Here is a 24,338-nt window from a genome sequence, read left to right on the forward strand (position 1 = left end):
TGTGGTGGCGCGATCTCGGCTCACTGCAAGCTCTGCCTCCCGGGTTCACGCCATTCTCCTGCCTCAGCCTCCTGAGTAGCTGGGACTACAGGCGCCCGCCACCACGCCCGGCTAATTTTTTGTACTTTTTAGTAGAGATGGGCTTTCACCATGTTAGCCAGGATGGTCTCGATCTCCTGACCTCGTGATCTACCCGCCTCAGCCTCCCAAAGTGCTGGGATTACAGGTATGAGCCACAGCGCCCAGCCTTAGACGGAGTTTTGGTCTTGTTGCCCAGGCTGGCTGGAGTGCAGTGGCATGATCTCGGGTCACTGCAACCTCCGCCTCCCGAGTTCAAGCAGTTCTCCTGCCTCAGCCTCCTGAGTAGCTGGGGATTACAGGCGTGTGCCACCATGCCCAGCCAATTTTTTTGTATTTTTAGTAGAGCTGGGGTTTCACCATGTTGGCCAGGCTGGTCTCGAACTCCTGACCTCAGGTGATCCACCCGCCTTGGCCTCCCAAAGTGCAGAGATTACAGGTGTGAGCCACTGTGCCTGGCTGGGGTTGAGAATTTCTGTGAGATTCAGGGCAAGCAAATTGATGCAGAAGCAATGACCGTCAACCTATGGGATCCCCTCAGTGGAAGTCTGAGATGTAGAATGTCTACTGAAGCTTGTGGATCCCAAAGGTCTTCAGACAGTCAAATAAATCGAGTAAGAGAAGGTAAGTCAAATGCATGAGATACATTATCTTTTGCCCTTACAGGCTGACTTTAAGGAGAATTTTGCATAAGAAAAGAGGATTTAAGTCACCTGAAATATGCGTGAGTTCGCCCTGGATGAGCTGCCGCTGCCAGTTGCATCACAGATAGGGATCAGGGACTATAACCGGAAAATAGAGAAAAGAGTCTTTTCCCCTTCTGGGCAGGGCAGCTATCCCCATTTACGCCTTGGCCTTCAGGCAACACCGGAGGGTGGCCCTGGCCAGCTGCCCTCAGTTACCAAGGAACTAGTAGGAAACGGCAGCTGAAAGATTTTCTGAAAAAGAGAAAAAGGAAAAGGACTAAGGTCCTTCACCCGAACTGGGTGGTGGCGGTCAGGCACTTCCACACAGAAATCTTTCCGTTTCACCAGAGAGTGGTTCCGGCCAGAAACTTACAGTTGCTTGCATGCTTATGTGCTGTCCACCAAGGATCCGTAAGTTGGAAAGGGAAAAAGAGAGAGAGAAAAGGATTCCCCTATATGGAAAAGGGAAAACAAAAAGAGAAAAGAAAGAAATCCCAAACTTCGAGCCTACCTCCTGGCTGGCTCACCAAAATATGTTACCAGTGGAGGGTGTCCATGTTCTTGGCATTGTGTTCTTTTACTTTTTTTTTTTTTTTTTTTTTTTTTTTGAGATGGAGTCTTGTTGTACCCAAGCGAGTTAAAAATACGCCACACTTTGAGACGAATTAAGAGTCCTTTATTAAGCCGGCGGCCAAAGAGACGGCTAATGCTCAAAATTCTCTCGGCCTCGAGGAAGGGGCTTGATTAACTTTTATACCTAGGTTTAGGAAGGGGAGAGGGACTCAAATGCAATAATTCTACAGAAGTAAAAACATGCAAGAATCAACAGAAGCAAAATGGTTACAGAGAGATAAACAACTTAAACCGTTACAAGAAGAGCAACGGTACCACGTGCAAGGTTCTAAATCTTTCATTATAATTAGATATAGGGTCTATGCCAGACACAAACTCAAGGTTTTATGTTGTTATCTCTTTGAGAAAAATCCTGGGAACTTCATACATTGTTGGTGTTAGTACCTTATCAGTTAATTGGGCTCTTTTGAAATGCTGAGGATCTGTTTACCCAGGCCAACTCCTTAGGAAAGGGGGTTGGGTAAGGAGCCCTTAGTGTCTTGTAAATTAAGGGGTCAATTGGAGTTTGTCCGGCCTTCCCAGCTAGAGAGAGTCTTATTTACATGAGAAGCAAGGCTAGGTGATTAAAGAGACAAGCAGGACAAAATTCAAAGTAACCAGTTAGAGTAAAAACAAGCTTAGGCATTTCAGTCTCACTCTGTTGCCCAAGCTGGAGTGCAGTGGCGCGATCTCTGCTCACTGCAAGCTCCGCCTCCCAGGTTCGCGCCATTCTCCTGCCTGAGCCTCCTGAGTAGGTGGGACTACAGGCACCCACCACCACGCCCGTCTAATTTTTTGTATTTTTATTAGAGACAGGTTTTCACCATGTTAGCCAGGATGGTCTCGATCTCCTGACCTCGTGATCCACCCGCCTCGGCCTCCCAAAGTGCTGGGATTACAGGCGTGAGCCACCACGCCTGGCTGGTTCTTGGCATTTTTAACAAAGAATTGGACGAAACACACAAAGCAACAAAAGAAGCAACAAAAGCATAGCTGTATTGAAACAAAAATGCACTTCACAGAGTGGGAGCAGGCTCAAGCAAGGCTCAAAAGCACTGGTCGCAGAATTTTCTGGGGTTTAAATACCCTCTAGATGTTTCCCATTGGTCACTTGGTTTACACCCTATGAAGTAGTGGCCCATGACCAGTCTGATTGGTTGTGGAAGGTGACCAAGCAGAGGCTGAAGTGAAGTTACAAAGTTACGCTCTATGCAGATGTCTGACTGGTTGCAGGAGGGGACCAATCCGAGGCACTTTCCATTTTTCATCTGCAACACAGAAAGTTGGGGGGAGTTGCAAAGGGAGTAGCCTCTGATCCTTTTGTTACGTGGGCATGGAAATTTAGGGTTTTCCTTTTGATTCGGTTCATGAAGTCAGCATGAATCAGCCTTAGGCTCCCTGCCCCCAGACCCTATTCTCCTGCCTCACTGGCAACCACTGATCTTTATCCTGTCTCCATAGTTTTGCCTTTTTCAGAATGTCATAGTTGGGGTCATTCACTACGTAGCCTTTTCCGACTGGCTGCTTTCACTAAGCAACATGCATCATGTGTATCTTCATACCACCCTCTCACGTTTCCCCCAGGCTGGAGATGTTGAGTTTATCTGAATTTTTCTCATGTCTTCCTGCTCCTCCTTCCTTGTAACTCTCTCGCCTGCAGCCTCTGTTATTTCTTCCTCTGAAGGTGCACCCAGGCTTACTTATCTACCCTCCTCCCTGGGCCATGCCCTGCACACCATACCTCAGTCATGTCATTCTGGATTCTGTTTACTGTCAGTCTTTCTGTTTGGCATAGACATCCCTCTTGGCTGGCCTGTGAGGACAGCCCCTTTCCTCATTTCATGCTCCTAATGGAGAAGCCACTGCAAGATATTTAATGTCCTTCACCTGATTTTCCATGGCCAGGCAAAACCTGGACACAACTCAGCCACCCACTGACTTCTTTCCTGCTTCTCATCCTCAAATACCCTTCATTGGGCTCTTGTTTCTTTTGAAAACATCCTCCCATGAGGGATTCCACAGTGATTCCCCAGAGGAACCACAGAGTTGGGATGAGGACAGTGCAAGTGTGAGAGTGCTGGGTGTGAGGGTGCTGGGTGTGAGGGCACCAGGTGTGAGGGTGCTGGGTGTGAGGGCACCAGGTGTGAGGGTGCTGGTTGCGAGGGCACCAGGTGTGAGGGTGCTGGGTGCGAGGGCACCAGGTGAGAGGGTGCTGGGTGTGAGGGCACCACGTGTGAGGGTGCTGGGTGCGAGGGCACCAGGTGTGAGGGTGCTGGTTGCGAGGGCACCAGGTGTGAGGGTGCTGGGTGCGAGGGCACCAGGTGAGAGGGTGCTGGGTGTGAGGGCACCACGTGTGAGGGTGCTGGGTGTGAGGGCACCAGGTGTGAGGGTGCTGGCTGTGAGGGCACCAGGTGAGAGGGTGCTGGGTGCGAGGGCACCAGGTGAGAGGGTGCTGGGTGCGAGGGCACCAGGTGAGAGGGTGCTGGGTGCGAGGGCACCACGTGTGAGGGTGCTGGTTGCGAGGGCACCAGGTGTGAGGGTGCTGGGTGCGAGGGCACCAGGTGTGAGGGTGCTGGGTGCGAGGGCACCAGGTGTGAGGGTGCTGGGTGCGAGGGCACCAGGTGTGAGGGTGCTGGGTGCGAGGGCACCAGGTGAGAGGGTGCTGGGTGCGAGGGCACCAGGTGTGAGGGTGCTGGGTGCGAGGGCACCAGGTGTGAGGGTGCTGGGTGCGAGGGCACCAGGTGTGAGGGTGCTGGGTGCGAGGGCACCACGTGTGAGGGTGCTGGGTGCGAGGGCACCGGGTGTGAGGGTGCTGGGTGCGAGGGCACCGGGTGAGAGGGTGCTGGGTGCGAGGGCACCGGGTGTGAGGGTGCTGGGTGCGAGGGCACCGGGTGAGAGGGTGCTGGGTGCGAGGGCACCGGGTGTGAGGGTGCTGGGTGCGAGGGCACCGGGTGAGAGGGTGCTGGGTGCGAGGGCACCGGGTGTGAGGGTGCTGGGTGCGAGGGCACCGGGTGAGAGGGTGCTGGGTGCGAGGGCACCGGGTGAGAGGGTGCTGGGTGCGAGGGCACCGGGTGTGAGGGTGCTGGGTGCGAGGGCACCGGGTGTGAGGGTGCTGGGTGCGAGGGCACCGGGTGTGAGGGTGCTGGGTGTGAGGGCACCGGGTGTGAGGGTGCTGGGTGTGAGGGCACCGGGTGAGAGGGTGCTGGGTGTGAGGGCATCGGGTGTGAGGGTGCTGGGTGTGAGGGCACCGGGTGAGAGGGTGCTGGGTGTGAGGGCACCGGGTGTGAGGGTGCTGGGTGTGAGGGCACCAGGTGAGAGGGTGCTGGGTGTGAGGGCACCAGGTGTGAGGGTGCTGGTTGCGAGGGCACCAGGTGTGAGGGTGCTGGGTGTGAGGGCACCACGTGAGAGGGTGCTGGGTGTGAGGGCACCAGGTGAGAGGGTGCTGGGTGCGAGGGCACCAGGTGTGAGGGTGCTGGGTGCATGCAAGGATCTTGCCCAGGAGGGAAGAGAGCTTTTGATTGACAGGAGGGAAACATCCTCTCAGAAGTCAAGGGATGGCCAGAGTGTAGTTAATGTGTTGCCAAAGGATCCTTGTGTCCTCATGAGCTCAGAGAGTGAGGCATGAGAACTTGAGGTAGGCCGCAGTAGTGTTGGCCGTGGTGGCCATGCAACCATAATGAACAGAGTGACAAGCAGAGTGGAGGATCTTTAGGACCTGGACAAGGATCCTGAACTGGGAGCCTCTGCCACTCATTTTTAGAGGCTCCGTATCTTCAACAGAGAGGAATCCCCACCAGGACAATAACAAGGATGGCAAGATCAACCATATTTTGTAATGTCAGTGCCAGACACTGTGTGAGGCTCACATAGTGATTCATTGATGCCTCAAAATAAATCTTGTAGGCTAAACATTCTTACTCCGGGCTACAGCAAGGAAAATGAACCTCCAAGAGGCTAAGGACCTGTCTGAAGTGGCAAACGGTGGAGCCCAGATGCAGCGAGTCATGCTGATCATGCTGCTTCAGAGACCATGCAGTCTTTTCTGGAGAGTCTTCTATTTGGTCAATTCTGGAATGCTTAAATAAGTTTTTCTCTGTTTGCAGCCTGAAGAAATGGTAGAATTGGTGCATTAAGAATATGAAATCAGTGTTGATGTTTGAGATGCAATTATGAGATCCAGAAGTAGAGCAGAAACTGATATTCTAGGACTAAGCACCAGTTAGGAGTCTGTGTTTGCTTCCTGTGGCTGCTGTAAAAAATTTCCAACAACCTGTTGGCTTAAAACAATGCAAATTTATTCTCTAAAAGTTCTGGAGGCCACAAGTCCAAAATCAATGTCACTGGATCAAAATCAAGGTGTTGATATGGTTGTGCTCCCTCTGGATGCTCCAAATGGAAAACACATTTCTGTCTTTTCCTTCTCCTGTTGGTTGCAGCATTCTTTCCAGTCTTCAGATATCTTCTGCTGTGTCTTCTCATCACCTCCTCTGTGTTTCAAATCTCCCTCTGCCTTTCTCCTATAGGAACACTTGTGATTACATTTAGAGCCCCCCTGGATAGTCCAGAAAAAAATCCCCATTTAAAAATTTTTAGCAGGGTGTGGTAGCAGGCACCTGTAATCCCAGCTACTCAGGAGGCTGAGGCAGGAGGATCACTTGAACCTGGGAGGTGGAGATTGCAGTTAGCCAAGATAATGCCACTTCACTCCAGCCTGGGCAACAGAGCCAGGCTCTGTCTCAAAAATAAACAAAACAAAATAAAATAAAAATACTAATTACAGAAGGGTACATTGGCTTGGCTGTAATCCCAGCACTTTGGGAGGCCAGTGGGGGAGGATCACAAGAGCCCAGGAGTTTGAGGCTGCAGTGAGCCATGATTGTGCTGTTATCCGGTCTGTTCAACAGAGCAAGATCCTGACTGTAGAAAACTAAGTAAATAATAATAATAAAATTCTAATCACATCTGGACAGTTCCTTTTTCCCAAAAGTTCACGTTCACAGAATCCAGGGGCTTAGAACATACATACTTTTTGCAATGGTTAATGGCTTTATATCCTGCAGACCCAGTTCATTCTGTGGATTTCTCTTTTTATCTTCACCTCCCTGCTTATTCTCTTTTTTGAGACAGGGTCTCACTCTCTCACCCAGACTGGAATGCAGTGGCCCAATCTTGGTTCACTGCAACCTCCACCTCCCAGGCTCAAGCGATTCTCCTGCCTCGGCCTCCCGAGGAGCTTAGACTACAGGCGCCCACCACCACACCTGGCTAATTTTTTTTTTTATTTTTATTAGAGATGGGGTTTTACCATGTTGACCAAGCTGGTCTCTAACTCCTGACCTCAGGTGATCCACCTGCCTCAGCCTCCCAAAGTTCTGGGATTACAGGTGTGGGCCACTGCACCTGGCCCCTCCCTGCTTATTCTTATTCTTCTGCCCTCTATTTGGGGACTAGTGTTACTTAGTCACTTCTTTATTATGTTTGCTTGTATTTTGCACTTTACCACTGATACCATGTTTGCTGATCCATCCCTCCCTTTCACGGCCTGCATACGGATTACAGTTTGTAGTTTGGAAACAAACCAGAGACACTTCCATTAAACAGTTTTCTCCTTCATCTCCCCCTCCCCCTCTGATGCTTCTCCAGTAACTTAGGCATTTTGGATTTCTTTCAGACTGGAAAGCTACCCTTGAGGAGAATAGGTTGAATTCTGAAAAAGATTGAGCTAGGGAAGAACTATCCCACCACGTGGAAGTGTACAGGAGTGTACAGGAGGAGCTACCCTCTTTGGTATTAGGAAAAGTGCAAGATCAGAGCAACCAGTTAAGGGAACACCAGGAGAACTCCTTGAGGTTCATGGTACTCACCTCAGAGAGACTGTTTGCTGAAAGGGAACATTGTGAGCTTGAACTTGGGGGAGGTTATTCTCTACCTTCTACTTTAAGCCTATTACCTACAAGTACAGGTTTCCCTAAGCCCAACTCACAAGTTAAAGAGTTGAAACAAAATTCAGCTTTCATTAATCATGAGAAAAATGGAGCAGATGGGAAGCACTGTGAGAGTCATCAGTGTGCTAGAGCTTTCTGTCAGAGTATTTACTTGAGTAAACTTGGAAACGTTGAAACAGGAAAGAAAAACCCTTATGAATATATTGTCAGTGGTGACTCAACTATGGTTCCTCCCTTTGTTTTCATGGTAGAACTTTTTCAGTGAAGAAAAGTGATGACTGTAAGGATTATGGAAACCTCTTCAGTCACAGTGTGTCTCTGAATGAACAGAAGCCAGTGCATTTTGGGAAAAGTCAGTATGAGTGTGATGAGTGCAGGGAAACCTGTTCTGAGAGTCTGTGCCTTGTACAAACAGAAAGAAGTGGCCCTGGAGAGACCCCCTTCAGATGTGAGGAACGCTGTGCTGCCTTCCCCATGGCCTCATCTTTTTCTGACTGTAACATCATTCAGACTACAGAGAAGCCATCTGTGTGTAATCAGTGTGGAAAATCTTTCAGCTGTTGTAAGCTCATACACCAGAGAACACACACTGGAGAAAAGCCCTTCGAATGTACTCAGTGTGGGAAATCTTTTAGCCAGAGCTATGACCTTGTCATACATCAGAGGACACACACTGGAGAGAAGCCCTATGAGTGTGACCTGTGTGGGAAATCCTTCACCCAGAGATCCAAACTTATTACACATCAGCGAATTCACACTGGAGAAAAACCGTATCAGTGTATTGAATGCAGAAAATCCTTCAGGTGGAACTCTAACCTCATTGTACATCAGAGAATTCATACTGGAGAGAAACCGTATGAGTGCACTCACTGTGGAAAGTCCTTCAGCCAAAGCTATGAGTTAGTTACACATAAAAGAACGCACACTGGAGAAAAACCCTTCAAATGTACTCAGTGTGGGAAATCTTTCAGCCAGAAGTATGACCTTGTCGTACATCAGAGGACGCACACTGGAGAGAAGCCCTATGAGTGCAACCTGTGTGGGAAATCCTTCTCCCAGAGTTCCAAACTTATTACGCATCAGCGAATTCACACTGGAGAAAAACCGTATCAGTGTATTGAATGTGGGAAATCCTTCAGATGGAACTCTAACCTCGTCATACATCAGAGAATTCATACTGGAGAGAAACTGTACGATTGCACTCACTGTGGAAAGTCCTTCAGCCAAAGCTATCAGTTAGTTGCACATAAAAGAACTCACACTGGAGAAAAGCCCTATGAATGTAACGAGTGTGGAAAAGCCTTCAATCGAAGCACTCAGCTCATTAGGCATCTGCAAATTCACACTGGGGAGAAGCCGTACAAATGCAATCAGTGCAATAAAGCCTTTGCAAGGAGCTCCTACCTTGTGATGCATCAGAGAACTCACACTGGTGAGAAACCTTTTGAGTGTAGTCAGTGTGGGAAAGCCTTTTCAGGGAGCTCTAACCTTCTTTCCCATCAGAGAATTCATTCTGGAGAGAAACCCTATGAATGTAGTGACTGTGGGAAATCCTTCCGGCAGCGATCTCAACTTGTAGTGCATCGGCGGACACATACTGGAGAGAAACCTTAGGAGTGCAGTCATTGTGGGAAAGCTTTCAGCCAGAGGTCTCCCCTCATCGTGCACCAGAGTACGCATGTCGGTGGGAAGAGCTATCAGTGTGACGTGTATTAAGCCAGTGGTTGTGACTCATTGAACATCAGAGGACATATCCTGGAGGAAAGCCCTACGAATGCATGGATTGTGGGAAAGCCTTCAATGATCGCTCAACCCTTAGTAAACACGAGAGGACACACACTGGAGGCAAACCCTATGAATGTGACCATTGCGAGAAAGCCTTTAGCCAACGGTGTCAACTTACTAGGCAGCAGAGAATTCAAACTGGAGAGAAGCCCTGTGAATGTTAACAAATGTGGAAAAGCTTCCAGTTATGATACTTTCCTTATTCAACATGAGAAAGCTCGTGGGCAAGAAACTCTATGAATAACCAAGATGGAGCCGGGTGCAGTTGCCAACACTTGTAATCCCAGCACTTTGCAAGGCCGACGCAGGTGGATCGCTTGAGCCCAGGAGTTTGAAACCAGCCTGGGTAACATGGCAAAATCCTGTCTTTACAAAAAATACAAAAATTAGCCTAGCATGGTGGCGCATACCTGTAGTCCTAGCTACTCAGGAGGCTGAGGTGGGAGGATCACTTGAGCTTGGGAGGCAGTGGTTGCAGTGAGCTGTGATCATGCCATCACACCGCTGCTTGTGAGAGATTGAGACACTCTAAATAAATAATAACCAAGATGGGAAATTTCCCTGCCAGACCTTGTTTACTAGAAATCAGGTGGCCAAAACATGACTCTCAGAGTGGGGCTTCATGACCATGTGCATCAGAATTGCCTGGAGTGTGCACTGAAACTGTGTATTACCAAGCTCACTCTAGCCAACTAAATAAAAATCTCTGGCAGTAAAATCCAGGAGTCTGCAGTTTCTAAAATCACACAGGTGAGTGGGCACGGTGGCTCATGCCTGTAATCCCAGCACTTTGGAAGGCTGAGGTGGGTGGATCACCTGAAGTCAGAAGTTTGAGACCAGCCTGGCAAACATGGCAAAACTGTCTCTATTAAAAATACAGGCCAGGGGCCGGGCACGGTGCCTCACACCTGTAATCCCAGCACTTAGGTAGGCCAAGGTGGGTGGATCACGAGGTCAGGAGATTGAGACCATCCTGGCTAATATGGTGAAACCCTGTCTCTACTAAAAATACAAAAAAATTAGCTAGGCATGGTGGCGGGCTCCTGTAGTCCCAGCTACTCAGGAGGCTGAGGCAGGAGAATGGCGTGAACACAGGAGGCGTAGCTTGCAGTGAGCTGAGATCACACTACTGCACTCCAGCCTGGGCAACAGAGCAAGACTGTCTCAAAAAAACAACAAAAAAAATACAGGCCAGGCGCAATGGCTCATGCCTGCAATCCCAGCATTTCGGGAGGCAAAGGCAGGCGGATCACCTGATGTCAGGAGTTCGAGACCCACCTCACCAACATGGAGAAACCCCGTCTCGACGAAATATACGAAAATTAGCCAGGTATGGTGGTGGTAATCCCAGCTACTCGGGAGGCTGAGGCAGGAGAATCTTGACCTGGGAGGCAGAGGTTGCAGTGAACCAAGATCAAGCCATTGTGCTCCAGCCTGGGCAACAAGAGTGAAACTTCATCTCAAAAAAAAAAAAAAAAAAAAGGACTCTGGTGAGGCTTGGTGGCTCATGCCTGTAATCCCAGCACTTTGGGAGGCTGAAGTGGGTGAATCACTTGAGGACAGGCATTCAAGACCAGCCTGGCCAACATGGCAAAACCCCATTTCTACTAAAAATACAAAAATTAGCCGGGTGTGGTGGCACACGTGTGTAATCCAGCTACTTGGGAGGCTGAGGCATGAGAATCGCTTGAACCTGGGAGGCAGAGGTTGCAGTTAGCTGAGATCATGCCACTGCACTCTAGCTTGGGCAACAGGGCAAGACTGTGTCTCAAACAAACAAACAAACAAACAAAAAACCCTGAGCTGGCTGTAATGGCTCATGCCTGTAATCCCAGCACTTTGGGAGACCGAGCGGCCAGGCAGATCACTTGAGCCCAGTAGATTGAGACCAGTCTGGGCAACATGTTGAGACCCCATCTCTACAAAAAATAGAATTAGCTGGGCATGGAGCTGCACACCTGTAGTCCCAGCTACTCGGGAGGCTGAGGCAGGAGTATTACTTGAGCCTGGGGGTGGGGGGGTGGTCTCACCTGCAGTGAGCTGAGATCACACCACTGCACTCCAGCCTAGGCACCAGAGCAACACTGTGTCTCTAAAAACAACAAAATATTGGACTCTGAATATTTCAGGGATTCGGTTGTGCTTTAACTTTGTTGCTCAGTTGGTTTGATTGTAATCAGAACTGGCAGCATATTAATATGGAAAATACTTATCAGGGGATGTGAAAACAGGAGCCCAAATAGTATGTTCACAGAAGGTTACAAGCACATAATTTAAATTGGTCCACTCAGCAACATGTTTCCTAAAAGAAAAAAATGTAAATTGACAGTAGTGGGGAGACTAGAAGAGGCCATGTCTGCATATTTATTTATTTATTTATTTACTTACTTAAGACGGAGTCTCACTCTGTTGCCCAGGCTGGAGTGCAGTGGTATGATCTCTGCTCACTGCAAGCTCCACCTCCTGGGTTCACGCCACTCTCCTGCCTCAATGTGCTGAGTAGCTGGGACTACAGGCACCCGTCACCACGCCTGTCTAATTTTTTGTATTTTTAGTAGAGACAAGGTTTCACCGTGTTAGCCAGGATGGTCTTGATCTCCTGACCTCATGATCCGCCCACCTCGGCCTCCCAAAGTGCTGGGATTACAGGCATGAGCCGCCACACCCGGCCGCATTTTTTTTTTTTTTTTTTGACACAGGCTGTTGCTCTGTCACCCAGGCTGGAGTGCAGTGGCGCAGTCATGGCTCACTGCAGCCTCAACCTGGCTCAACTGATCCTCCTGTCCTTGCCTCCTAAGTAGCTGGGACCATAGGCATGTGACATGAAGCCTGGCTAAATTTATTTTTTTAGAGACGAGGTCTCACCATGTTGCCCAGGCTGGTCTTGAACTCCTGGGCTCAAGTGATCTCCAGCCTTGGCCTCCCAAAGTCCTGGGATTACAGGCATGAGCCATAGTGCATACTATTACTGCACATTTAAGCAGGATAAGAGCCAATGGGAGGGTGAGCATGGTGGCTTATGCCTGTAATCCCAGCACTTTGGAAGGCCGAGGCAGGCAGATCCCTTGAGGTTAGGAGTTCGAGACCAGCCTGGCCAACATGGTGAAATCCCATCTCTACTAAAAGTACAAAAAATTAGCCAGGTGTCATGGCATGTGCCTGTAATCCCAGCTACTCGGGAGGCTGAGGCAGGAAAATCACTTGAACCCAGAAGGTGGAGGTTGCAGTGAGCCGAGACTGCGCCGTTGAACTCCAGCCTGGGCAAAAAAGCGAAAAGCGAGACTCTGTCTCAAAAAAAAAAAGGGCTGGGTGCGGTGGCTCACGCCTGTGATCCCAACACTTTGGGAGGCCAAGGAGGGTGGATCACGAGGTCAGATCAAGACCATCCTGGCTAACACAGTGAAACCCCGTCTCTACTAAAAATACAAAAAATCAGCCAGGTGTGGTGGCAGGTGCCTGTAGTCCCAGCTACTAGGGAGGCTGAGGCAGGAGAATGGCGTGAACCCAGGAGGCAGAGCTTGCAGTGAGCCAAAATCATGCCACTGCACTCCAGCCTGGGCGACAGAGTGAGACTCGGTCTCAAAAAAAAAAAGATGGAAGTATAGCCAATAGCGAAACATACAGAATGAGGAAGGCTGGAGAGGGTCAGGCGAGGAGAGGCTGTGGCAGCAGATGTGGCAGCCCCAGCAGAGCCATAGACTGATAGACCAGAAAGTGGGTTAATCGAAGGTCTGTCCATGAAACTCAGACTCTTCCCCATTTTTTTTTCTTGCCTGGCATTACCTATCTGGCTGTGGGTTAGCAAAAATTAAAGTAGGGAAGGAGTCACGTGCTAAAAGATTAGTTCAGGGGACAAGGGAATCTGATGTATTTTGCTCTGCAGCAAGGGCTGCTTTATTCTGGCATTTCAGAACTTTTTACCTGATAGCTGGTTCTCTCCCTCTTCACCCTCGAGCAAAGCATACTGTTAAAGCAGCCCCGCCTGTCTGTGGAGCTTCCTGTCTGCTTTCTGATAGCCTCTTCAATATGGGTGGGAGGCAAGGAGCAAAAGATAAAGTCTCCATCATGAGAGAAGGTATCTAAGACAGCAGAAAAGACAGATATTCAGAGGAACCAAATATTCTTTGTTTTTTGAGACGGAGTCTCATTCTGTTGCTCAGGCTGTAGTGCAGTGGCACGATCTCGGCTCACTGCAACCTCCGCCTCCCAGGTTCAAGCAATTCTCCTGCCGCAATGTCCCAAGTAGCTGGGATTACAGGCACGTGCCACCATGCCAAGCTATTTTTTGTATTTTCAGTAGACACGGGGTTTCACCATGTTGACCAGGCTGGTCTCAAACTCCTGACCTCAAGTAATTCAACCACCTTGGCCTCCCAAAGTGCTGGGATTACAGGTGTGAGCCACCGCACCCGGCAGAATCAAATATTTAAAGCATTTTGTTAACGTAAAAGTGAGTCAAGAAAGGGTTACAAGGCCGGGTGTGGTGGCTCATGCCTTTAATCCCAGTACTTTGGGAGGCCGAGGCGGTCGGATCGTGAGGTCAGGAGGTCGAGACCAGCCTGATCAACATGGTGAAACTCCATATCTACTAAAAATACAATACAAACATTAGCTGGGTGTGATGGTGGGCGCCTGTAATCCCAGCTACTTGGGAGGCTGAGGCAGAGGTTGCAGTGAGCCGAGATCATGCCATTGCACTCCAGCCTGGGTGACAGAGCAAGACTCCATCTAAAAAAAAAAAAAAAAAAAAAAGGTCTGGTGCGGTGGCTCACGCCTGTAATCCCAGCACTTCGGGAGGCCGAGGCAAGCGTATCACAAGGTCAGGAAATCGAGATCATCCTGGCTAACAGGTGAAACCCCGTCCCTACTAAAAATACAAAAAATTAGCTGGGCATGGTGGCGGGCACCTGTAGTCCCAGCTACTCGGGAGGCTGAGGCAGGAGAATGGCGTGAACCCAGGAGAAGGAGCTTGCAGTGAGCCGAGATCACGCCACTGCACTCCATCCTGAGCAACAGAGCGAGACTGCGTCTCAAAAAAAAAAAAAAAGAAAGGGTTACCAATAAAAAATAAGACAGACTGGGCGTAGTGGCTCACGCCTATAATCCCAACACTTTGGGAGGCCGAGGCGGGCGGATCACCTGAGGTTGGGAGTTTGAGATCAGCCTGACCAACATGGAGAAACCCTGTTTCTACTAAAAATACAAAATTAGCCGGGCATGGTGGCGCATGCCTGTAATCCCAGCTACTCAGGAGTCTGAGGCAGGAGAATCACTTGAACCTGGGAGGTGGAGATTGCAGTGAGCCGAGGTCTAGTGCTATTACACTCCAGCCTGGGCAACAAGAGCGAAACTCCGCCTCAAAAAAATAAATAAAAATAAAAAATAAGATACTTTGATAAAATAGAACAATGAGAACCAGAACAGACTCTTTGAAATTACAAGTAAGATTGTTCAATGTTATAGATACAATGTTTATTGAGAAACAGAATGCTTGTTGCCTGGTGCTGCAAAGAAATAGCACTCAAAACATAAATTTAATTCTCTCAGCAAGGCCGTTTTTACTTTCTGCAGAAAGGGTGCTCATCACAGATGGAACAATGGCAAGAGCACACCTGAACAAAGGAGGGAAGCAATTTTTATTCCTTAGGCAGTTTGTCCCTGCTACTGTGTCCTGTCTCCGTTGGCTGGAGCCAGCCTGCACAATCTAAACTAAAACTAGATTAGCTAACAGTTTAAAACTTTTCTAAATAGGTAAAAGTAGTGGAAAGACGAAGGAAAAGAGGAAGTTGCTTATGCCAGATATGGAAGGAGCATAGGCTGTGAGCTGGAACGTGACCATGAGCACGTCCAGCACAAATAACTTGGTTAAGGTACAGGGACATAGAACATACTACGTGCCTGTGAGCATGTTTACCAGCTACATAGGATAGGGCCTAACAAAGACTTATTAGCACAAAGCAAGGAGGTTTCAAGGAAGTTAGTTTATGAAAGAAACTATTATTTTTTAACACTTAAGATTTATTCTTTAACAAGAAGGGAAACTTTGAAGAGGAACTTTTACTTTCCACATTGAACAAATAAGTAAGAAAAAGAAAAAGGGAAACTTCCCCAGGGCTGAAAGGAAATTTTCAGGTCATGCCATTATTATCAGAATTAATAAGACCCATGCATCGTGGAAAACTGAGAACACCATGATTAAAAACAGATGGCAGGCTGGGCGTGGTGGCTCACGCCTGTAATCCCAGCTCTTTGGGAGGCTGAGGCAGGCAGATCACCTGAAGTCAGGAGTTTGAGACCAGCCTGGCCGACATTGTGAAACCTCATCTCTAATAAAAATTCAAAAATTAGCCAGGCATGGTGGCAGCCGCCTATAATCCCAGCTATTCAGGAGGCTGAGGCAGGAGAATCGCTTGAACTTGAGAGGTAGAGGTTGCAGTGAGCTAAGATTGTGCCACTGCACTCCAGCCTGGGCGACAAAGCGAGACTCTGTCTCAAAAAAAAACAAACAAAAAAAATGTCAGGGTCGGGCATGGTGGCTCACACCTGTAATCCCAGTTACTTGGGAGGCTGAGGCAGGAGAATTGCTTGAACCCAGGAGGTGGAGGTTGCAGTGAGCTAAGATTGTGCCACTGCACTCCAGCGTGGGCGACAAAGCGAGACTCTGTCTCAAAAAAAAAAAAAAAAAAAGATGGCAGGGCTGGCATCGTGGCTCACGCCTGTAATCCCAGCACTTTGGGAGACCGAGGCGGGTGGATCACTCTAGGTTAGGAGTTTGAGACCAGCCTGGCCAAGATGGTGAAACCCTGTCTCTACTAAAGATACAAAAATTAGCCAGGTGTGGTGATAAATGCCTGCAATCCCAGCTACTCAGGAGGCTGACGCAGGAGTATCACTTGAACCTGGGAGGCAGAGGTTGCAGTGAGTCTAGATCATGCCACTGGACTCCAGCCTGGGCGACAGAATGAGACTCTGTCTCAAAACGAAGAGCAAATGGCATGGCAGAACCTTCTCTAGAGAAAATAGTTTTGAATCTAAGAAAGGAATAGCTTTAATCTAGAAAAGGAATAGGGTAAGAAAAGGAATGTTTATTCACCCATAACTTATAAAAAAAAGATAATTTTAATTGAAGGCTTCAAGGTAAATTGTGCTCAAACTATACAAATTCTGCTAGATGGTTATAGTTCCTATGTGAAGGTAACTTTAGAAAGTAGTGTTCACGTGACACTGATGTGAGTAATTCTTGCTGGAGGGGGCAAAAAGCTCATGAAATTTGAATAAAGGAGGAGGAGATGCAGTCAGATTGTTGATTGACCCTTCAGGGAATGGCATTTGCATAGCTGTGACATGAACCCTAGGTATTGGCTTTTTTTTTTTTTTTTTTTTTTGAGAAGGAGTCTCTGTCGCCCAGTCTGGAGTGCAGTGGCGCGATCTTGGCTCACTGTAACCTCCGCCTCCCGGGTTCAAGCAATTCTCCTGCCTCAGCCTCCTGAGTAGCTGGGATTACAGGCACGTGCCACCACGCCCAGCTAATTTTTGTATTTTTAGTGGACACAGGGTTTCACCATGTTGGTCAGGATGGTCTCCAACTCCTCACCTCGTGATCCGCCCACCTCGGCATCCCAAAGTGCTGGGATTACAGGCATGAGCCATTGCACCCGGCCTGTATTGGCTTTTAATTTTTAGGAAGTAACACATGGCTGTGACCTGACAACTTCATAGTGGCCATAGGGTAGGGCACTGTTGTCATTATTCCTGTCACTGACAATGTCAGCCCCACCTGCAGATGTGGGTGAGTAGATGGGGAAAGTAGTAGTGGAGAGTAGAGGTTTCCCTTACCATCCTTTTAGGAAGTAGGCTTTTAAACATGATATGTAAGTTTACTTAGAAGATGAAAATTAAAGCTTGAAATGTAATATGAGAGGAATTGGCAGCGGATGTGAGTCAGATCCTCACCTGTCAGAGCAGGAAGTTGGTGAAAACTCAAGATGATTGGCTGGATGTGGTGGCTTATGCCTGTAATCCCAGCACTTTGGGAGGCTGAGGCGGGTGCATCACCTGAGGTCAGGAGTTTGAGACCAGCCTGGCCAACATGGTGAAACTCTGTCTCTACTAAAAATACAAAGATTAGCCCAGCGTGGTGGTGGGCACCTGTAATCCCAGCTACTCAGGAGGCTGAGGCAGGAGAATCATTTGAACCCGGGAAGTGGAGGTTGCAGTGAGCTGAGATTGCATCACTGTGCTCCAGCCTGGGCAACAGAGTGAGACTCCGTCTCCAGAAAAAGAAAAAAAAAAAAGACTAAAGATGATCAAAGTTAGAATTACGGAGGTGTCCTCAAGAAGAATTGGAACAGATATGGTTAAAAGTGGCTGGAGGTGGGTGCAGTGGATATGGTGGTGCACACCTGTAATCCCAGTGCTTTGGGAGGCTGAGGCAGGTGGATCACTTGAGCCTAAGAGTTGGAGACCAGCCCTGGCAACATGGCGAGACCTGGTCTCTACAAAATATACAAAAATTAGCCGGGCATAGTAGCACATGCCTGAAGTCCCAGCTACTCAGGAAGCTGAGTTGGGAGGATTCTTTGAGCCCAGGAGGTTGAGGCTGCAGTTAGCTGTGATTATATCACTGCACTCCAGCCTATGTGACAGTGTGAGACCCTATCTCAAAAAAAAAGTGATGTCAGGAGGCTGAGAGGATGAGTGACTGGGGCAGGAGATGAGTACTTTCCCTTTTAAGCCCATAGCATTTAATTCCCTGGTGGTTCACTTCTTATTTGGATAACTAACAAATTATTTCAAATGTGTGCCTATAAGTGAGAGAAGCAATGGTACATGAGGAGGTAAGCATTTGATTTGTGGGATTATGAACAACTGTCCTACTCTCCTTTTGATTCGGTGTCTCTGTATTAGTGATCTGACAATTTAAAAAATCAAGCAAGAGCAGGCTGGGCGCAGTGGCTCATGCCTGTAATCCCAGCACTTTGGGAGGCCGAGGCGGGCGGATCACTTGAGGTCAGGAGTTGAAGACCAGCCTGGCCGACATGGTGAAACCCTGTCTCCACTAAAAATGCAAAAATTATCCGGGCGTGGTGGTGGGTGCCTGTAATCCCAGCTACTTGGGAGACTGAGCAGGAGAATCGCTGGAACCCGGGAGTTGGAGGTTGCAATGAGCTGAGATTGCCCCACTACACTCTAGCCTGGGCAACAGAGTGAGACTCCTTGACAGGAAAAAAAAAAAAAAAAAAAAGCATAAAGAAAAGATGTCAGACTTGTCTGTTTGGCCAGTTTGAGTTTATTTCACCAGGCAAGGCAGGAAGGTTCCTTGGCTTCCTAGAATCCCCTGGAGTTGGATGGGTGTGGTGGCTTACACCTGTAATCCTAACAGACCAAGGCCCAGGTGGAAGGATCAACTGAGGCCATGAGTTTGAGATTAGACTGGGCAACATGGCAGGACTCTGTCTCTGCAAGAAATAAAAAACCAGGTGTGGTGGCACGCGCCTGTTGTCCCAGCTACTCAGGAGGCTGAGGTGTGAGATCACTTGAGCCTGAGAAGTTGAGGCTGCAGTGAGCTGAGATTGCACCACTGCATTCCAGCCTGGGCAACAGAGTGAGACCCTGTTTCTTTAAAAATAAAAATAAAAATAATCCCTTGGATTTAAAGGGAGTGGGTTAGTCCTTGAAGATTTGATTTTCCAGAATTCTTATCAAGAAGAAGTTGAGGCGGGAGGATCATGAGGTCAGGAGTTCAAGACCAGCCTGGCCAACAGGGTGAAACCCCGTCTCTACTAAAAGACGTGGTAGTGCGTGCCTGTAAATCCAGCTACTCAGGAGGCTGAGGCAGGAGAATTGCTTGAACCGGGACCTGGGAGGCGGAGGTTGCAGTGAGCTGAGATCGTGCCACTGCACTCCAGCCTGGGCTACAGAGCGAGTCTCCTTCTCAAAAAAAAAAAAAAAAAGAAAAGAAAAGAAAAGAAAAAAAAGGCCGGGCGCGGTGGCTCATGCCTGTAATCCCAGCACTTTGGGAGGCCGAGTTGGGCAGATTGCAAGTTCAGGAAATCGAGACCATCCTGGCTAACATGGTGAAACCCATCTCTACTAAAATTACAAAAATTAGCCGGGTGTGGTGGCGCATGCCTGTAATCCCAGCTACTTGGGAGGCTGAGGCAGGAGAATCGCTTGAACCCAGGAGGCGGAGGTTGCAGTAAGCCAAGATCGCACCATTGTACTCCAGCCTGTGCAACAAGAGCGAAACTCTGTCTCAAAAAAAAAAAAAAAGAAGAAAGAAACCAAAAAAGTAGAAAATCATATTATCATATACTTTAATAGCACAACAAAATTACAAATTAATAATTGTGGATATTTTAGAATATATATGAAACAGCTATTTGGTCAAAGAGGAAATAAAAATACTACATCTGTTTAAGTAAAAATAAGTACTCTGTATCAAACGATCAACATGAATACAAAATACCAAAGCTTGCCTAAAGCCTAGGCCGGGAACGATGGCTCACGCCTGTAATCCCAGCACTTTGGGAGGCCAAGGTGGGCAGATCACCAGGTCAGGAGATAGAGACCAGCCTGGCCAACAGGCAGAAACCCTGTCTCTACTAAAAATACAAAAAATTAGCCGGGCGTGGTGGCGGGTGTCTGTAATCCCAGCTATTTGGGAGGATGAGGCAGGAGAATCGCTTGAACTCAGGAGGCGGAGATTGCAGTGGGCCGAGATTGTGTCACTGCACTCCAGCCTGGGCGACAGAGTGAGACTCTGTCTCAAAAAAAAAAAAAAAAAAAGCCTATTCTGTAGACAAGTGTGTCTCAAGTTTTTTGTCTCAAGACCCCTTCACACTCTTAAAAGTCACTGAAGACCCCCAACAGTTTTTGTTTTGTTTCGTTTTCCCCCGAGACACAGTCTTGCTCTGCCGCCAGGCTGGAGTGCAGTGGCACGATCTCAGCTCACTGCAACCTCTGCCTCCTGGGTTCAAGTGATTCTCCTGCCTCAGCCTCCCGAGTAGCTGGGATTACAGGCGCATGCCACCACGCCCGGCTAATTTTTGTATTTTTAGTAGAGACGGGGTTTCCCCATGTTGGCCAGGATGATCTCGAACTCTTGATCTCATGGTCTGCCCACCTCCGCCTCCCAAAGTGCTGGGATTACAAGCGTGAGCCACCGTACCCGGCTCCTAAACAGTTTTTGTTTATGTAGGTCCTATCAATATTTGGTGTATTAGGAATTAAAATGGAAAAAAGTTAATATATTTTATTAATATAATTTTTCAAAATCCATTCTATGTTAATATATAGGTTGAGCTGTGTCTCTTCCCAAAATTGATATGTTGAAGTTCTAACCCATAGTACCTCAGACCTTATTTGGAGACAGTGTCTTTAAAGAGCTGAAATGAGGTCATTAGAGTGAGCCCTGGTCCATTATGACTGTTGTCCTTATAAAAACAGAAATTTGGAGACAGACAACTTGTCACGCATACAGGGAAAATGACATTTGAAGACAAAGTCAGACATCTACAAGCCAAGGAATGCCAGAGATTGCCAGCAAACCACCAAAAACTAAGGAAAGGGATGGAACATATACTTTCTTGTAGCCCTCAGAAGGAACCAACTATGCCAACACTTTGATCTCAGACTTCTGGCTTCCACAACTGTAACAATAAATTTATGTCATTTAAGCCACCCCATTTGTGGTATGTTGTTACCAGAGCCCTCATGACTAATACAACATATTTTTTAAAAAGCACCTACTTTACGAAAAACAGCATTTTCCAAAACAGAAATAGGGAGAAGAGTGGCATTGTATTATATTTTTTCAAATCTCCTTAATGTCTGGCTTCACTGAAGGCAGTTGAGTTCCCATAGCTCCATGTTCCCATTGCATCTGTTACAATATGACTCATCCAGCAGCCTCTGGAAAACTCTATTGTATATTCCTATGAAAATGAGAGAGGAATAGCAGTGGGTAGTCCAGGAGAATGGAAAAACCCAAACGACAACTAAAACAAGCAGTAGGCAAAGAAACCACAGAATAACAAAACCCAAAATAAGGGAGAGAAGACAGCCAAAACCCTGGTCAGGGTGACATGTCCATGACTCTTCCAGGCAAACCCAAATAAGGGAGAAAGGGGGTGGTAACTGGGGTGGGGTAGGGGGAGGGTGGTGCCTGAAATCCCCTCCTTTTCCAGATACCGAATGACTATTCCACCCATAATTAAACACCCATAAAATGAGAAATGCAAACAATGTTGGGTGTGACTCAGGAGCCAGGAGCTCCCCCACACTTGTCTCCCGTGTTTCCTTTCACTTTGCAATGAAAGCTTCTTGCCTTTCTGCTTATTCTGACTTATCCCTGAATTCTTTCCTGTGATGGCTTCAAGAACCTGGACACCAACTGGCACTGGCATCCGGTGACCTTCCTGAGCCCTCTGGCAACAAAAGAAAAAGCCAACATCTCATTATTATTATGAATTTAGTTTTGAACACACTGATCCCTTGAAAGGATCTCAGGAACGCCCAGGGCTCCCTGACCCACACTTTAAGAACTACTGCAATAGACAAACTCCTGCCTTATAATCAAGGAGATAAACAAGAACTAGAAAAGAAAAAAAAAAAAATAGGCTGGGTACCGTTATTGTAATTCCAGCACTTTGGGAGGCCAAGGTGGATGGATTGCTTGAAATCAGGAGCTCAAGACCATCCTAGGCAACATCACAAAACCCTGTCTCTACAAAAAATACAAAAATTAGCCAGGCATGGTAGCATGAGGCTGAGGTGGGAGAATCCCTTGAGCCCAAGAGGTTGAAGCTGCAGTGAGCTGTGATCACACCACTGCTCTCCAGAGTGGGCAACAGGTGAGACCCTGTCTCAAAAAAAAAAAAAAAAAAAAAAAGAGGAGGAAAGAGGAAATAATAGGACATCAAAATCACAGATTCCACACCATTAGAACTAGGAGGAAAGCTGAGCCCAGTGACTGGCTCCAAAATGAATACACAGGGCCGGGTGCAGTGGCGCATTCCTGTAATCCCAGCACTTTCAGAGGCTGAGGCAGATAAGATGCTTTGAGCTCTGGAGTTTGAGACCAGCCTGGGCAACATGGCAAAATCCAGTCTCTACAAAAATTGGCCCAGTGTGGTGGCTCTCACCTGTGCTCCCAGCTACTCAGGAGGCTAAGGATGCAGGATCACTTGAGCCTGGGAAGTGGAGGTTACAATGAGCCAAGATTGCAGCACTGCATTCCAGCTTGGACAACAGAGTGAGACCCTGTCTCAAAAAACAAATAAACAACAAAAAAAGAACACACAGGTTTCCCCTAAAGAGAATAGATCTTTGCACACCTGCCCCTACCTCTCCAACACTGGTGGCCACTGTGCAGGTGAAGGCAATAGATCCTCCTAGTACCTTCTCTGCCTACAGAGAAGGGGATGCTGCCTGGGAGCTTTTTGGGACTCCCAATAGAAGACAGATTTAGTCTCCTGGAAGGCTGCCTGATCCAGTTCCCACAGCAGCTGCCACTTGCTCAGGTGAGTGAAGACATCTGTCAAAAGTCAGAATTTTATTTTTATTTTATTTTATTTTTGAGATGGAGTCTCACTCTGTCGCCCAGGCTGGAGTGCAGTGGCGCAATCTCAGCTCATCGCAACCTCCGCCTCCCAGTTTCAAGTGATTCTCCTGCTTCAGCCTCCTGAGTATCTGGGATTACAGGTGCCCGCCACCACACCTGGCTAATTTTTGTATTTGTATTAGAGACAAAGTTTCACCATGTTGGCCAGGGTGGTCTCAAACTCCTGACCTCAGGTGATCCACCCACCTCAGCCTCCCAAAGTGCTGGGATTCACTCACAGGCGTGAGCCACCACACCCAGCCAAAAGACAGAATTTTAACAAATTTGGTTAAAGATGGAATTGGCTTTTATTTGTGATTCATGAATCTGGGCAGCCTCCACTCTGCAAAACAGAATGAGGGCTCCCACGGGGCAAATGGTAGAATAGTGGTTTTTGTAAGATAGAGAAAAGGCTAATTAGTTAACACTAGGTTACTTTTCTTTTAGGGACTAAAGCAGAGGGGACTTCCTTATTATGCTGCTCAGGTAGACTGGAAATCTGGTTTGTTTAGGGATCTACCTGCTTAAAGTATCAGTCTGATTATGTGGCATTTAGCCTAAGTGACTCTGTCTTGGTTTGGTCTGGTCTCACGAGGCCTAGAGCAGGAGCTCAGTCCAAAACCATGTCCTCTCATAATTTTGTGTAACTTGCCTAACACCTGCTCCTTCTCAGGAACGAGGGCCAGCAAAAAGCAGAGACGGTACAGGGCCAGAAGGATCTGAGAGAGTGTGGCCAGCTTGAGCCCCTCAGGAGTCGGCCAGAAGGATCTGAGAGAGTGTGGCCAGCTTGAGCCCCTCGGGAGTCAGCTGCTCCGTCCCCACTGGTAACGTCTTCACCCCTTCAACACGGTGTGAAGGGCCATGTCATGGTTGATCTTCAGTCCCTCAGACTACACCATCAGCCCCATGGGGATGAGCAAATAACAAGTAACTATACTGTTCCCTGCTATGTGTCTGGCTCTTGGTAAAAATTTTAAAAAATTAAAAATTGTTGCGGTTTGAATGCAACATTTTTGAATGGAAATCTGCTTCCCCATTTTTCTTTTTTAATAACTTTTTATTTTTTTTTGAGACGGAGTCTTGCTCTGTCACCCAGGCTGGAGTGCAGTGGCCTGACCTCGGCTCACGGCAACCTCCGCCTCCCAGGTTCAAGCGATTCTCCTGCCTCAGCCTCCCGAGAAGCTGGGACTACAGGTGCCCGCCACCACGCCGGGCTAATTTTTGTATTTTTAGTAGAGACGGGGTTTCACCATATTGGCCAGGTTGGTCTCGAACTCCTGACATCGTGATCCACCCGCCTCGGCCTCCCAAAGTGCTGGGATTATAGGCGTTAGCCACCGCGCCCGACCTTTAATAAACATTTTAATGGACTACAACAGACCCACAGAAAAAGACACATCACAAAGTGAACACCCACAGGGAGAAGCAATAGGGCTGTCAGAGGCATTCGACCCAGAGCGACTCCATTTTGGGTGAGGGCTAGGAAAATGAGGCTGGGCTGCATTCCCAGAAAAGTAGGTATTCCTAACCTCTAGATGTTTACGGTTAAGGGAACAAATTAATAATGGGTACTAAAACAGACCCAGACTTGGGAGTGTCCAGATATCCCGGTATCTAGAGAACAAAGGC

The 24,338-nt window shown here is 48.0% G+C and overlaps 1 protein-coding gene across 39 annotated transcripts in view; it reads left to right on the plus strand.

Moving 5' to 3' along the window:
* The window catches only part of ZNF544 (zinc finger protein 544), a 49,901-nt gene extending 26,180 nt beyond the window's left edge, over positions 1–23,721 (plus strand). For 10 of the 39 annotated variants that reach the window (XM_063802350.1, XM_054673594.2, XM_063802362.1 and 7 more), the window contains one exon: positions 7,737–9,824. In XM_063802350.1, the coding sequence (XP_063658420.1) occupies positions 7,737–8,935 (1,199 nt within the window). In that variant the 3' untranslated portion in view covers positions 8,936–9,824. Of the gene's footprint in view, positions 1–7,047; positions 9,825–20,554; positions 20,789–22,522; positions 22,630–22,688; positions 22,811–23,382 lie in introns of those variants that run through there. The other 29 variants (XM_054673604.2, XM_054673601.2, XM_063802367.1 and 26 more) reach the window with 9 other exon arrangements.
* The last annotated feature ends 617 nt before the right edge of the window (positions 23,722–24,338 follow it).

Source organism: Pan troglodytes, chromosome 20, assembly GCF_028858775.2.
Source record: "Pan troglodytes isolate AG18354 chromosome 20, NHGRI_mPanTro3-v2.0_pri, whole genome shotgun sequence".
NCBI lineage: Eukaryota > Metazoa > Chordata > Mammalia > Primates > Hominidae > Pan > Pan troglodytes.